The sequence below is a fragment of the Syngnathus scovelli genome, chromosome 3 (assembly GCF_024217435.2).
Source record: "Syngnathus scovelli strain Florida chromosome 3, RoL_Ssco_1.2, whole genome shotgun sequence".
Classification (NCBI taxonomy): Eukaryota; Metazoa; Chordata; class Actinopteri; order Syngnathiformes; family Syngnathidae; genus Syngnathus; species Syngnathus scovelli.
In genome coordinates, this window is record NC_090849.1 from 217,476 (window position 1) to 233,811 (window position 16,336).

Here is a 16,336-nt window from a genome sequence, read left to right on the forward strand (position 1 = left end):
AGCACTTTCCAGCACTTCCTCCAAGGATTCCTAAAAGGGTGGGTACTCTGAGCTGCCATTTGGTGCATAGACACAAGTCAGGAAGGCGGAGGGAGGCCCTCTCGTTAACCGGGGTGCAGGCGCCCAGCCAGGAGGCAATAAGTATGCCCACACCTGCTCAGTGCCTCTCACTGTGGGCAACTCCAGAATGGAAGAGAGACCCTCTCAAGAGGACTCTACCAGAACCCAAACTGTGTGTGGAGGCAAGTTCGACCTTGTCTTGTCTGAACTTTTCTGCCTCGCACACCTGTTCGGGCTCCTTTCCTGTCAGAGAGGTGACATTCCATGTCCCAAGAGCCAGCTTTTGTAGCCGAGGAGCAGACCGCCAAGCTCCCCGCCTTTGGCCGCCGCCCAGCTCACTCTGCACCCAACCCCTTTGGTCCTTCCCATAGGTGTTGAGCCTATGGGAGGCCAAAAGTAAACTAATTAATAATAAATGGGACAATTATGTAAACTGATATACAGTGGAGCCTCGGTTTTCGACCACAATCCGTTCCAGAAGGCTGTTCAAGAAGTGAATCATTCGAATTCCGAATCATGTTTCCCTATTACAAATAATGGAAATGTAATCCGTTCCAAGCAAAAAAAAAAAAAACACCTTTTTTAAGCATTTTTTATGTTGTGCATTTTTGTCTGATAGCGCAACTGCAGTGCACCGCCGAACGCGCAACCGTAGCGCGTCGCCTACCACACAACTGCACCGCGCTGATCGCATTATTGTGATAGAACCGTCGCTGAAATTTAGAAAATATTTTTAAAGTCCTGATGTAGTTTCCAAAATTTAAGTAGACCTCAGTGCACAGGGAGATTAATTTGGTCCGATCGCGCAACCGCAGCACGCCGCCGAACGCGCAACCGTAGCGCGTCGCCGACCTCGTGACTACACCGCGCTGGTCGCATTATTGTGACAGAGCCGTCGCTGAAATTTATAAAATATTTTTAATGTCCTGATGTACTTTCCAAAATTTAAGTGGACCTAGTGCGCAAGGAGCTTAATTTAGTCCGATCGCGCAACCGCAGCGTGCTGGACGCTTACTGTCGCACTGTTTTAAGAGCGTCTTTGTGTTTTAGGATAGCTTTACTGCTCCCACTTGGTTCCTTTGGAAGCATGATTAGAGTTGATGCAATCCTCAGAGTAACGAGAATGTAATAACGAACGGAGTCAGTTGGTATGCGGGTCCTCTTGGCTCATCTCGCGAGATTCGACAACCAAATTTCGTCCGACATTCGAAGCAGAAAAATCTCAAATTGTTTGTTCGAATACCGATTTGTTCGAGAACCGGGACGTTCGAAAACCGAGGCTCCACTGTACAGGTATTTAATGGTTTCAGTCACATGTCCACAGTTAAAACATGTTTGATCCCTTTATTGTAATCTGAAGGATTCTGAAGAGAATGTACCGAGTGAAGGCGCAGCCAATGCGTAAATCCAGTTCCTGGCGTGCATCCACTGAAAGGGCTTCATTGCGGTTGGGCTCTCCAAGGTGATTCATAGCTTTCCAGATATCAGTGTCAGTAATTGAGCTGAATTTGGCACGATAAACTGTCTGCTCCAGAACGGCCCCTTTCATCACTGGCTGTACAGACTCCATAACCTTGGAAAAAGATTAGACCATCATTAAAAACATAGCCCCTGATTTTCATTGATTCATTTTCATTGTTTCATGATATTATTACTTTTGTTTTATGGTGTGGCTTTTTCTATCTTTACCAGAGGGGTACCAACAATTTCATTCTCATGTATGAATAGCAGTTGAACACAGGGCTATAGAGTGCCACTCGACATCATCAACTTAAGAAATATATCCACAGTCTTGTAACTGAAATTCTAAATGAAAATCTACATTTAAAATATTAAAAATACACGGGCCCACAGGGAGCAAATTAGGGTTCAGTGTCTTGCTCACGGATACTTTGACATGGTTGTCAGGGTTTCAGACCTACAAACCTGGAGATGACCTTCGAGACTACCATTGAGCCACACTGCCCTGGAATATTGTACAATAGAGCTTCATCATGTAAACACTGGCAAAACATGTAGCCCTTCGCATAAATCAGTACCCAAGAAGTAGCTCTCACCTGTTCTAGTGTTTTACAACAACATATACATTAGCCCATAGCTGCTAACACACAACATGAAAGAACATGCAAAAACGCAAATGATGTGGAATGAAATGTTCTGACCTCAAAACAGATGTTCTCGCCTTCTCTATCACAGTCCAACCATAAAACTAAGTAGTCACAGCCTCTGGCTTCAACCTAATAAAAGAATATACAAAAGTGTCAGATACAAAGTGCAATAAACACTCTGATTTAAGAGCAGCATCAGACATGCATTGAACATACTTGGAGGAATTTCACCATGTTGAGCTTGGGGTTGACCTCCCTTTTTTCTGTTGGGGCTTTGCTGAAAAGTTCTGCAGGGTCCACCTTATCCCAGTTGTTGTACTTGGCTTAAAAAAGAAGAATTTTCAGTTAATGCTATAATACCTAAAAGACTGTTGTTCTCGTTAAAGGAAGAATGACCATATAGGCCAACAGGAAATGGACTTCGTTATGTTATGTGAATTGTTTTGTGTTCATATTCTTCTATTTTGCTGCTACAAGTATGTAATTTTGAAGGTAGCCCAAAGACTTTTCAAGACCACCCAACATCTGAAGCAACATCAACCAACATCTGAACCAACCATTCAACATCAGGTGATTAAGGCGTGTACATGATGAAATCTTTGGCCAACCAGCCAGTTGTCAGTGTCACAATGAAGGCAACATGCATGCATACTTTATCTAGACAAGGTGATATGTAGTGTTGCCACTACTTTGTGAAAAACTAAGGAATTAAATGCCAGAAGGAAATGTCTATATGTGTGGGTACTGAAAATTATTCCTCAACATTCAGAAACATAAAATGTTGATAAGGCAAATGAGGAGGAGCGGTTCAAAAGTCAAATTCAAGTCAAAGTCTGCCTTATTGTCAATTTCTTCACATGTCAAGACACACAAAAAGATCGAAATTACGTTTCCCACTATCCCACGGTGACAAGACAATATACATACAAGTAAACAGCACAAAAAGTAAAAACAAGAAGGCACAAACAATGAACAAATAAGAGCGATGAATAAATAATAAATAAACAAATAACAAATAAATAAATAAGAGGAGCAAAAATGGAGCAAGTGTGCATATAGCAGACAGTCAGAATATAGCACAAAAGTACAGAACGTTATGCAGCCGGGGGTGGAGAGGGGAAAGAGTTCAGGATCCTAACAGCCTGGAGTATGAAGTTGTTGGTGAGTCTGGAGGTGCAGGAGCGAAGGCTTCTGTACCTCTTTCCAGAGGGCAGAAGATCAAACAAAGAGTGAGCGGGGTGGCTCACATCACACACCATCGTGGTCGTCTTGCGGGTGAGATGGGAGGTGTAAATGTCCTTCAGGGAGGGGAGTGAAGCACCAATAATCTTACCAGCTGTGTTCAATATGCGCTGCAGGGCCTTCATGTTGTATTCAGTGCAGCTACCACCCCACACAGCGATACAACTGGAGAGGACGCTCTCAATGGTGCCACGGTAGAATGTGGTCATGATGGCCGGAGAAGCACTTGCTCGCCTGAGTTTCTGCAGGAAGTACAGGTGGCGCTGAGCTTTCTTCGCCAGTGATGCAGTGTTGGTGGTCCAGGAGAGGTCCTCACTGATGTGCACCCCCAGGAATCTGGTGCTGCTCACTCTCTCCACCACAGCACCTTAGATGGTCAGTGGCAGGTGTCGGGTGTGACCCTTCCGGAAGTCAACAACAATCTCCTTGGTCTTGTTGACGTTCAGCAGGAGGTAGTTGTCCCTGGACCACGTGGCCAGAAGGTCGACCTCCGACCTGTATTGAGTCTCGTCGCCCTTGGTGATGAGACCCACCAGAGTCGTGTCGTCGGCATATTTCAGCACGCCGTTGCTGCTGTAGGTTGCAGTGCAGTCATGCGTCAGCAGGGTGAAGAGCAGTGGACTGAGCACGCAGCCTTCGGGTCCCCCGTGCTCAGCGTGATGCTGCCGGAGATATTGTCGCCAAGATGTACTACCTGAGGCCTCTGACAGAGGAAGTCCAGTAGCCAATTGCAGAGGTAGGTACTGAGGCCCAGCTTGTCGAGTTTGCAGATGAGTCGCTGTGGTACAATGGTGTTGAATGCAGAACTGAAGTCCACAAACAGCAACCTCACAGGTGGGTGAGGGCTGAGTGGAGGGCAGAGCAGATGGCATCCTCAGAGGACCGTTTGGCTCGGTACGCAAACCGGTGGGGGGGGGGGGGGGGGGGGGGATGGGGGGGGGGAGAGGTATTTGGCTGGCTGGCTGGCTGGCTGGCTGGCTTCGGTGGGTGGGTGGGTAGGTTTTTGGGTGGATGGATGGATGGATGGATGGATGGATGGATGGATGGATGGATGGATGGATGGATGGATGGATGGATGGATGGATGGATGGATGGATCCATCCATCCATGGATCCATGGATGGATAGATCCATGGATGGATGGATGGATGGATAGATCCATGGATGGATGGATGGATGGATAGATCCATGGATGGATGGATGGATGGGTGGGTGGGTGGGTGGGTGGATGGATGGATGGATGGATGGATGGATGGATGGATGGATGGATGGATGGATGGATGGATGGATGGATGGATGGATGGATGGATGGATGGATGGATGGATGGATGGATGGATGGATGGATGGATGGATGGATGGATGGATGGATGGATGGATGGATGGATGGATGGATGGATGGATGGATGGATGGATGGATGGAATTACAATGGATTTCGATTACCTGAATGCGTTTAGAATCAATGAGGATTTGCTCGCTGTTATTGGTGTGTATGACCTGATTGTATTATTGCCATCATGATGGGCAGTTTATGCATGAAAACAATAAAAAACATAACATTGTGTCATACTACTGTTTTATAGAAGCTGTTAAAAATGGCTTTAATAAAACAAAAGTGATTTTATTTGAAATGTTGTCATGTGTTTTATTTAAGGTTGCGCTTTTCCCCACACTGTATAGTGTTGGCATGAACAATCATTGTTAATCAAAACACTCAATAGTGCCATTATTACTGCACTGACATTTGGTGGCTACAACACACCATGGAAGTTGAACATTTAACACTTTAGCAAATGTTACTTTAACACTGGTTAGGGCAGGGGTGTCAAAATGTTTTGCAAGGACGGCCAGATTTAAAAAAAAGTGAAGGGGCCCGGGGGCCAATAGTTTTTTTCGGACATTTTTAACTAAAACAAATTCATGCAAATACACACTTTCATGAAACAAATTTCATTGTCACAATCGTCTTTATTTTTCAAATGACAAAATAACCCAATATAAGTCACTCAGGCAGATGTGAAAAACTCTAAAAACACAAATTCTGCCTTTCATTCATATCTGAAGAGTCAGATAACATTGAATAAACTGTATGAAATACCTTAAATTTACATGAGTTTAAAATTATTTTTCCCTCATGAACATTTTAAACAGGAGTTATAAGTAATGCACATTTGTCAGTTATTATTAAAACTTAGAACAAGTGAATTTTGCTCTTGTCATTTACAATATCTTTCAGAAAGTAATAGTTTGTGTCATGTCTACAGGTTCATGACATCAACAGTATTAACATGGCAGCTTCATAGCTTGCTTTAGTAATATTTACTTTTGACTTGCAGCCCCGCATGAAGAATCGCTGTTGTTATGTCAGTTTAGCTTGGAGCTGCTTCACTTCCCTTGCCTATAGCTGTAAATCTATTTTAATCATTATTAGTTAGCGTTTTATTTATCTAATTTTGCTTAATTTTTAGTTTTAATTATGTAGTGACCCTAATAATCCGCTGTACGGGGAGGAAATATTGTCTTTTAAAAAGGCAAGCCTCAAAAATTGAAAGAATATTTGTATGGAGTTTTGACAAAATTGAAGATAATTGGCTATGAAATACCAAAGATGGGTTTGGTGATGAATCTAGGTAACTTCGACCAGGAAAATGTAAAGGGATGTGATAGATACTTGATGAAAGTACTGCTGGTAGCCAGCAAAAAAAGCCATAAAAGGGTATGGTTTAAAACTGATGCACCAACGAAGAAGCAATGGCTGGGATTAGTAGAAAAAATATTTTATATAGAAAAATATCTAAAATATTGAGGGTTAAGGAAGGGAAATTTAAATCAACATGTAAAAAATTGAATGACACCATAACTTTGGGGACGCGAAAGTAGATCATGTTCAGAATCAATTACAATTAGACACATTCAATGGAAGTCACCTGCTACCATGAAGAGTTATTGTACCATTACAAAATGCTAATGTTTTGTATTCCTTTGTGGTGACAAAACGAAAACATCAACGAGGATTTGCTGGAGTCATACTCGCATGTGTGTCCCCTCCGTGAGTCGTCACCTTATCGTGGTGGAGGGGTTTGCGTGTCCTAATGATCCTAGGAGCCAAGTTCTCTCTGTAGTTGTATGCAGGCACTGCTTGCCACTGGCGGAGTTTGCGATCATTAAGTGCCGTCCTTTTTACCCGCCAAGGGAATTTACTGCGATTCTGCTAGTCGCGGTATACATCCCACCTTCCAACATTGAAAGCGACAGGATCACGGCTCTTAGTGAACTGTACCAGGCTGTCAGTGAACAACAGACGGCGCTCCCTGACGGTTTCACCATCTTCGCTGGGGATTTTAATCATGCTAAGCTAAAACCTGTTTTTCCGAGGCTTCACCAGCATGTTAATTTTCCAACACGTGATGACAGCTTCCTGGACCTGGTCTAAACTATGTTAGGGTTTTTCAAATTATCCTTATCGCATGATTATGTTGGAATGCAACCGGTAATAAATAACCTACCTTGTCTCATCCTACACAAGGTCGTAAAACATCCCCTGATATGTTTTGACTAGAGCACAAGGGCTTCCTATTCAGTCTACTCTTACCCCCACTCTTTCTCTTAATAAATATGCCTTTGCAGTTGGGAGAGGCTCCAGATTTCATTCCTGTAGCGAGTGATCTCTCCACCTGCAGGTGTCTAAAAGAACTTGCTTGTCTTCCGTGTGGTTCTTGCAAAATAAGTTGGAGTGAGCAAATCTCTAACATTTTGGTGCCGAAACCCGGGACCCCTCATACCCGCTATCTGTCTGACGAAGAAGGACGTGCTGCATTGTTGACAAGCCAGCGTCCACTAGGAGGACCTGGAGGAGAAAGTCCTGGGAAGAGAATTCTTCGCTGGGCCAGCATCTTAGGTCTGCCTTCGTCTGACAGAGGTGGATTGACGGGACCCGGCAGTGCAACGAACCAGGGGACAAGTAAGTTAAAGGCCTGAAGTTGTGTGATTGTGTTGTTGTTTGTGAAACGCGTATATATAAAAAAAAAAAAAAAACCACAGGTGCACGAGAGATACGGCTTTGGTTTGTCCGAGCCATGAGATACGGCTTTGGTTTGTCCGAGCTATGAGATACGGCTTTGGTTTGTCCGAGCCATGAGATACGGCTTTGGTTTGTCCGAGCTATGGGATACGGCTTTGGTTTGTCCGACCTATGAGATACGGCTTTGGTTTGTCCGAGCTATGAGGCCTAAATAAAAAAAAAAAAAAAAAAAGCGCTGGAGTTTATGTGATTGAGAGTGTGACTGGTAGGATAAATTGACTAAATAGCAGTTCTAGCATTGATACAGGCTAGCAATTTGTTGAAAGTTCAATGTAAACCTGCATTGAGGATCCTCAAAGAAATAAATAAGTAATAATAGTAATAATAATAATAATAATATTTTTGAGACAAAGAGATTGTAAAACCTTAAACTACTGAAATTAAGATGGGAAATAAGAACGGTAAATCTCTTGCTCTGCTCTTCTTTAAAACGAGAAGTTCATGGCAAGTAGATTTCTTAATTGTATGCAATACATGCTGAAGTGGAAGAAAATGTATGGATTACAGGGAAATTTGAAATGTGGAAGAAGTGGTAGAAGTGCTAGAGTGTGGTTGAAATCTTCACAAAGAGATGAGAACGAATTCAAGAGACAAAAGCTAGAAGGATGAAAACTGATGCGGTCACAAGTGTTTGTCAGACCAGGAGACAATAAGGCCCCTGTGAGCAGGTGCAAGGCCGCAGCTCAAGCCGCGGCTCAAGCAAGGGGCAAGAGGAGTTTCCGGTCCTATGCAAATCATGTATCGAAATTTAAAAGATTTGAAACCTCTCCCATATGACAGCAAAACATGTCATTGTCAGGTTATCAAAAATCTTTTTAGATTGTTAGAGCCCCTGTCCACACAAGAAGTATGACAATGCTGTTTGTAAGCCCAAATTACAAATGACTAGAGATCAAATTGTGTTACACTGAAGTTAAAATATGCAAATCAAGTAGTAAAGAAATGGAACTTGCTTCTAGAAGATAAATAAATAAAATTAGAATGTGCTGTCCTCGTGTGCATGGGAGGGACCACCTCATGATCGACCACAGGAAATGGCCAGCCTGTGACGAATCATTGGTGCTGGGACCTACCTTCCGCACGCGAGAGCTGTGCATGTGTGTGCGTATGTGTTAAGTTGATGAAGATTGGCTAAACTTTTAGTATAAAGAAATTTGCTAGACTGTTGTCTATTCAATTTACACCGCAGAACAGAAACAATTTTGACAGATAAAAATGAAAGAAAAAGAGAGAAATCTGTTTGCGAGCAGAAACTAATCCACACTAGTGCATGTTAGTGTCAAGCCCTCATGAGAAATTCGGAGTTAACAAAACAACAGAACATGCTTTCAGGAATTGGGAGAAGCTAAATTGTGAATTTAAGATTTTGCAATGCTACATTTAATAGGAATAATTGATTGGTTGTGTTATAAGATGATGCAAAATTCTAATTGCAAGCTAAATCTGAGAGATTGAGTTCTTCAAATTTAAAAACAAAGAAAAAATTCAGATTAATTTGCCAGTTGTTTGTTTTAGTTACGTTTTTTTTTTGAATTGGTGGATTGTTCTACCAGGAAACTTGAGTTGAAAATGATATATGAATGTTGTGTGGTGAGCTTGGATGAAATGGGACCAATGTGATAAGACTCCTTTTTGGAGACTGTATGAGATGCATATGATGAGCATTGATGAATGATTGCCTGAATGAAAGGTTGAATGGTTGAAGTCGTTGGCGACTACTATAGAAAATTAGTAGAGCGACTTTGATGAAAGAGTGAGCAGGTTGAATGCTAAAAAGAAAACGTAGCTTTTGGATTGATAGTTAACTAGAGAAAAAACTGGAGAACCAGTAACACATGTAGAAGATGTGTGAACTGAGAAATTAAGAAGCGTTTTGGAAAGAAAGTCAAATTAAAAGATGATGAAATCATATGTAGTAATACAACACTTTACTACATATGGATTCTCTAAATCATACAATTGAGTAAAATAAAACATACGTTTTGATTCGTATTCAAATTTCTAAGATTCTTGTGATAAACAATGAGAAAACGATTGAAAAGTAACTAAAGAAACTACAAGAAAGTGAAAATGTCTAATCATTTGCTAGCTGAGTCACTCCCCATTCGGGGAGGGCATCCATTTACTTGCTAAGCGAGTTGTCAAAACAGTCCAATTGCCACGAAAAGTAGCTATGTGCACGTGTGCAGTACACACACACGAGACTGATAAGGTGTCAAGAGGTAACAAGCTTGCAGACAGAACCACAAAGCTGCAGCGCAAAAGACACTTCAAATTTTATACACACAAGAAGCAGATTAGATCACTGAAACATTTTTAAAGATGTGCAGCGACAAAGTCCATAGAGTGAAATTCAATTATGGACGAAAAGAGGGGCAAGATTAGAGAATGGCATCTATAAATGACCTACCCCACCAAAGAACCTATGCTAATGGTGAGCAATATTGAGCCATGGTGCGTGTCACATGGCTCAAGAGGAGGGATAGTGGGGCAGGTCAGTCAGCTTTATACAACATATGGATTTGATTCATATTCAAAACAGTTTCAAAACAAAACAATTTTTTTTTTTGTAGAGCTTGTTTCAACAAAAACAAAAACACTGAATGCCTCCAATTTAAAAGATCAATTTGACCTTTGCAGGATGATCTGCTGTGTCGGATCTGGACTGCCAAGAAAGTATGATGTTTATATGTGTACTTTGTCAACAACCTCTGTAGATGTTAAAGAATGGGATGAATATCTAGAATGAATGTGGACGACAAAAGGTGCAATAGTGGATACAGATAATATCCACCGCATCAATGACAAACCTGTTTTACCAAAATCACTTTTTAAGGCAGCAGCGCTTGCGACACATGGGCCTTGCCATGTGTCGACAGGAGGGATGAAGTCCATCATAGATCAACAATTCACTACCTTTGGTTTAGATGCTTACTTAAAAAAAAATTGTAAAGCATGTCCTGTTTGTGTGAAACATAATCCACAAGGAAACATGAGACCTAAGAGAGGCTCATTTCCAAAACCCTCTTATCCATTTCACATCATGCATATGGATTTTATTGAACTCACACAAAGTGGACCTTACAAATACTGCCTAGTGATGATTGATGCATTTTCAAAATGGGTGGAAGTAGTTCCATCTAAACGCGCAGATGCCTTAACAGTGGCAAAAGGTATCTGCAAAACCATCATACCAACTCATGGCATCCCCCAAACCATTTACAGTCACAATGGTCCACACTTTGTGAACCAAGTTGTGCAGAACATGGCTGTACACCTTGGAATAACGTTAAAAAACCACTGTGCTTGGCATCCTTCGAGCGCAGGCCTGGTTGAACGGGCAAACTTTACTATCAAAAGCAGGTTGAAAAAATGCATGGAAACAACAGGCAGACCTTGGCCAGAGTGCCTCGACTTAGTGAAGCTCTATATGAGAATTACTCCCACTTCCGAAGGACTAACACCTTTTGAAGTCATACATGGGAGACCATACAGACTACCAGTGTTCCCTGCAGATTTCCAAAAAGCAGACGAAGAACAGACCTTGGCAGATTATCTAATCAGGACGCTCAAACTGAAAGATGTGTCCAATGCAAATTTACTGCCGCCTGATCTCTCCCCCTCACAGGTGGACAACCCCATCAATCCAGGAGACTGGGTCTACATCAAGGTCATCAAAAGAAAGAACTGGGCCAGCCCGCGGTGGGAGGGACCGTTTCAAGTTTTGCTTGCTACTCCCACGGCGGTTAAGATTTCTCAACGGCCCAGTTGGATTCACCTCAGCCACTGCAAGTTGCAGAGAGTGCTGGACCCCTAATTCGGAGTGGTGGGGAAGGCTAACTACAAAGGAGTCCCATCGTTTAGGGTGAGACGTCTCAATGTTGGTGAAGAATTCATCGATCCCCACTCCGCTAGGCGAGGGGATGTCCCGGTGTCTCTGCCATCCTAGTAGCAACGGGGCTCCATATGCCAGATGGATCCTCTGCTGCGTTGTGGTTGGAGCGTGCTATGGTCTATTGACTCATCTGAACAGACCAAATGACAATGTTGCCCGTGGAAAACGATGGTCGCATGATGAGAACTTTGAGGACTGGTCATGGGACCCCAGAAACCCATACGAAACCAACACTTGGTACCGGTATGTCAAGTTCACTGTGAGAGCTCACACACAGGAGGGGTGTTATGTGTGTTCGAAACTCCCCCCTTCCTCCACACAAGTTCGCTTGGAGGCCAGAGCAATGAATGTCACTGAAGCAAAATGTATGGCATCCATGGGAGGAGTTGGATATCAGCACCGTGCCGTCACAGTCAAAGATGCCGACCCTTACCGCCCTGGACTTGCTGACGGTGCCTGTGATCAGCTATTCTGAACAAATCTCAATGTGACTGTTAGAGGACGAACAATACCACAAGTGGCCTACACAGAGACTCCAGCCGGAGTGAATTACACATGTTACATCCAAGGTAACAAGACCCACGTCTGCATTAACGACGACTGCTCTCCAGGAGGAAACTGGATGGGAGCTTTGGACATCACCGATGAGTGTCAAGATAAGAGAGCCATTTCAGGTGGTGAGGGCTCTCCAACCAACATGGCTACACCATCGAACGGAACATACTTCATACAGAATGGCTGGTGGCTTTGTGGTCACAAGGTTTATCCGATGCTGCCCGCCAACTGGACAGGAGTGTGTGCACCAGTGTGGGTGACGGACCACACCTACAGGATACGACATCATCAGCTGACAGGAGCACACAACTCTTCTGGACGTCGACGCAGAGCAGTTGCAACCTTTGACCCTCATGACCCTGTCTGGGGTGCGAACGTTCCAGAGGACCATAAAGTATGGTCCGTCGGAGACAAAGTTGTCCTTGCGCTCTTCCCTCAGATTGGGGTTGGGAAACTATCGCTCTTCATCGAGACACTGAACTATCGTTTTCAATCCTTTGTGAATCTCTCACTGCAAGTCAACGATGGACAAAATAGAGAGATTCAGGCTATTAGACTGATGGTCTTGCAAAACAGGATGGTTCTGGACTTGTTGACGGCAGCACAAGGTGGTGTGTGCCACATCATTGGGACTTCCTGTTGCACATACATACCAGGAGAAAATGACACCCACATCAACGACGCCATGAATTCACTGAAGAACTTACAGCAGGCCACGTCTAATGACAAGGTCCCACATCAGTTTGATTTCTTTTCGTGGCTATTCTCTGGCAACTGGTGGCAACTGCTTTTGAAATTGCTGTCTCCTGTGCTTGTTGTGCTGGTGGTGTTGTGCTTGTTTACGTCCTGCGTTATCCCATGTTTGAAGTCTGCTGTGTCGAAGTTTATGTCCTCTACTGTAGCCCAAGTTCATATACAACTTCTTAGAGATGACGGATGTGATGACGATAATGAAGCGTGGATTGCGTAAATGCTGTTCTATTGAGCATGTTTTACAGAAACGATGATTTGACCATCGAAAATGCTTCGCAAGTGATGGATACAATGATGTACTGTTTCTGTGTTTTTGTTTTTATTGATAGCATTCTGGTCGCCTGTGGCAACGGGGCCGTGTAAGAATTTTCCTGCTAATAACATCTGGCCAGCAGGTTTTTCGCTTACACAATAAGTTTGATCTGGGGTATTGAGGTAATGCCTCATCTTCACTGGAAAGTGTTGCTATCATTGTTTGTTGTTTTTTATTTTTACTATTCTTCTTTCTTCATTATACATATATATGTGTGTTTTTTTTTTGTTTTTTTGACTTGTCTTTGTTGTTTGCGGTGGCATATTCATATGATAAAACAGTAGGGAGATGTTAGGGTTTTTCAAATTATCCTTATCGCATGATTATGTTGGAATGCAACCGGTAATAAATAACCTACCTTGTCTCATCCTACACAAGGTCGTAAAACATCCCCTTATATGTTTTGACTAGAGCACAAGGGCTTCCTATTCAGTCTACTCTTACCCCCACTCTTTCTCTTAATAAATATGCCTTTGCAGTTGGGAGAGGCTCCAGATTTCATTCCTGTAGCGAGTGATCTCTCCACCTGCAGGTGTCTAAAAGAACTTGCTTGTCTTCCGTGTGGTTCTTGCAAAATAAGTTGGAGTGAGCAAATCTCTAACAAACTACACATAGAGGAGCTTTCAAAGCCACCCCCCTCCCTCATATTGGGCTTTCTGACCATATCACTGTTATGCTTATGCCTGCATGCAGACAAAGAGTGAAAGCATCCAGGCCGGTTCGCAAGCGGGTAAGAGTGTGGCCTGAGGGTGCCTCTGATGCGCTTCGGGACTGCTTTGACACAACTGACTGGGGATGTTTAAGCAGGCAGCCACTTGCAACAATCAGACGGACATTGAGGAGTATACTGACTCTGTTTCCTCTTACATCTCGAAGTGCATTGACGATATGACCCACACAAAATGCATCGTCACTAGGGCTACCTGGAAACCAGGGCTGATGGGGGCTGTCCTCAGGCTGCTGAGGGCCAGGGACAAAGCCTTCAGAACTGGGGATGAGGCTGGCTTGAGAACAGCGAGGGTATACTTATTGCCCCCCGGCTGGGCGCCTGCACATTGGGGTTCACCCCGGTGAACGAGAGGGTAGCCTCCCTCCGCCTTCAGGTGGGGGGACGGGTCCTGACTGTTTGTGTCTATGCACCAAACGGCAGCTCAGAGTACCCACCATTTTTTGAGTCCTTGGAAGAAGTGCTGGAGAGCCCTCCTTCTGGGGACGCCATCGTTCTGCTGGGTGACATCAATAATCACATGGGCAATGACAGTGAGACCCGGAAGGGCGTGATTGGGAGGAATGCCCCCCATGATCTGAATCCGAGCGGTGTTCTATTATTGGACGTCTGTGCTCGACACGGATTGTCCATAATGAACACCATGTTCAAGCATAAGGGTGTCCATATGTGCACTTGGAACCAGGACACCCTAGGCCGCAGTTGGATGATCGACTTTGTAGTTGTGTCATCGGATTTGCGGGCGCATGTTTTGGACACTCGGGTGCAGAGAGGGGTGGAGCTGTCAACTGATCATGGTTCCAATGGTGGGGGAAGATGCTGGTCCGACCTGGCAGACCCAAATGTATTGTGAGGGTCTGCTGGGAACGTCTAGCAGAATCCCTTGTCAGGAAGCGCTTTTCCCACATCCTGGAGGAGGCGGGGGACATAGAGTCCAAGAGGACCCTGTTCTGTGCCTCCACTGTTGAGGCAGCCAACCAGAGCTGTGGCCGTAAGGTAGTCGATGCCTATTGTGGCGGCAACCCCCGAACCCGCTGGTGTACACCGGTATTAAGGGATGCCGTCAAGCTGAAGAAGAAGTCCTATTGGGCCGTTTTGGCCTGTGGGATTCCGGAGGCAGCCGACAGGTACCGGATGGCCAGGCGGAATGCGGCTTCGACGGTTGCTGAGGCAAAAATCCGGGCATGGGAAGAGTTTAGTGAGGCCATGGAGAATGACTTCCGGACGACTTAGAGAAAATTCTGCACCACCGTCCGGCGTCTCAGGAGGGGGAAGCAGTACGCCGTCAACACTGTTTACAGTTAAGATGGCGTGCTGCTGAGCTCGACTTGGGACGTCGTGAGTCGGTGGGGAGAACACTTCAAAGACTTCCTCAATTCCACCGACAAGCCTTCCATTGTGGAAGCAATCTCTGGGGTCGAAGTAACTGAGGTAGTTAAAAAAACTCCTCAGAGGCAAGGATGAGGATGAGATCCACCCGGAGTTCTTAAAGGCTCTGGATGTTGTGGGGCTGTCATGGCTGACACGCCACTACAGCATTGCATGGACATCGGGGACGGTGCCTCTGGATTGGCAGACTTAAGTGGTGGTTCGCCTCTTAAGAAGGGGGACTGGAGGGTGCGTTCCAACTACAGCAGAATCACACTCCTCAGCCTCCCTGGTAAGGTCTATTCAAGGGTGCTGGAGAGGAGGGTCCGTCGGGAGGTCAAACCTCGGATTCAGGAGGAGCAGTGTGGTTTTTGTCCTGGCCGTGGAACAGTGGACCAGCTCTATACCCTCAGCAGGATTCTCGAGGGGGCATGGGAGTTTGCTCAACCAGTCCACATGTGTTTTGTGGACTTGGAGAAAGTGTTCCTCGGGATGTTCTGTGGAGGGTGCTTCGGGAGTACGGGGTGCCGATCCAACTGATAAGGGCGGTTCGGTCCCTGTACCATCAATGCCAGAGTTCGGTTCACATTTCCGACAGCATGATACAAAAATAACACTATGCTACCAATACAACACAAATTTATTTGAAACAACTAGGTGTTTACACTATTAGAACATTTAACGATTAAATGGGCATCAAATTAAAAAAAAAATATATAAGGATTAGAATGATAGAATGCAAATAATACCCACCAATGAAATCCAGACTCATCACATGTCCACAAACAGAAGTCATCTTATAATGTACAGATTGGCCCTGGAAGATTCCAATGAATTCATGCACAAAACATGATGCGTTGAGGCCCTTCCGGCTCGTAAAATTTCCTAAACATAAAAAAGGAGAAAAATCAGGCATTGGTGTATTGATCAAGAATGCATGACCTTATGATGATTACCATGGATAATTTATGTGGTTGCATCTACAAACCGGGTTTCAGAAAAAAAAAAAAATACATAAAAAGCATCAAGGAAATCAAATTGTTGGACAGGATAAATCCAAGTAGGTCTTTAAAAAACTTGATCAAAACGATGTCAAAAAACGGCAATTATTAAGCACTGTAAGCAATGACAAAACAAGAAATTTGATATTGGCGGGTAGCGCATCCAAATGGCAGAGAAGTTAAATACCGTATTTTTCGGACTAAAAGTCGTTATGTTTTGTTTGAGCTTTTCTAT

At 44.1% G+C, this 16,336-nt stretch overlaps 1 protein-coding gene across 1 annotated transcript in view; it reads right to left on the bottom strand.

The window, feature by feature from the left end:
- LOC125994535 (DNA topoisomerase 3-beta-1) overlaps positions 1-16,336 on the bottom strand; it is a 136,692-nt gene that overhangs the window by 85,087 nt on the left and 35,269 nt on the right. The window contains exons 2-5 of the mRNA XM_049763874.1: positions 15,854-15,985; positions 2,385-2,491; positions 2,223-2,297; positions 1,440-1,633 (exon numbers count right to left, since the gene is read on the bottom strand). Coding sequence (XP_049619831.1) covers positions 1,440-1,633; positions 2,223-2,297; positions 2,385-2,491; positions 15,854-15,985 — 508 coding nt within the window. The remainder of the gene's footprint in view (positions 1-1,439; positions 1,634-2,222; positions 2,298-2,384; positions 2,492-15,853; positions 15,986-16,336) is intronic.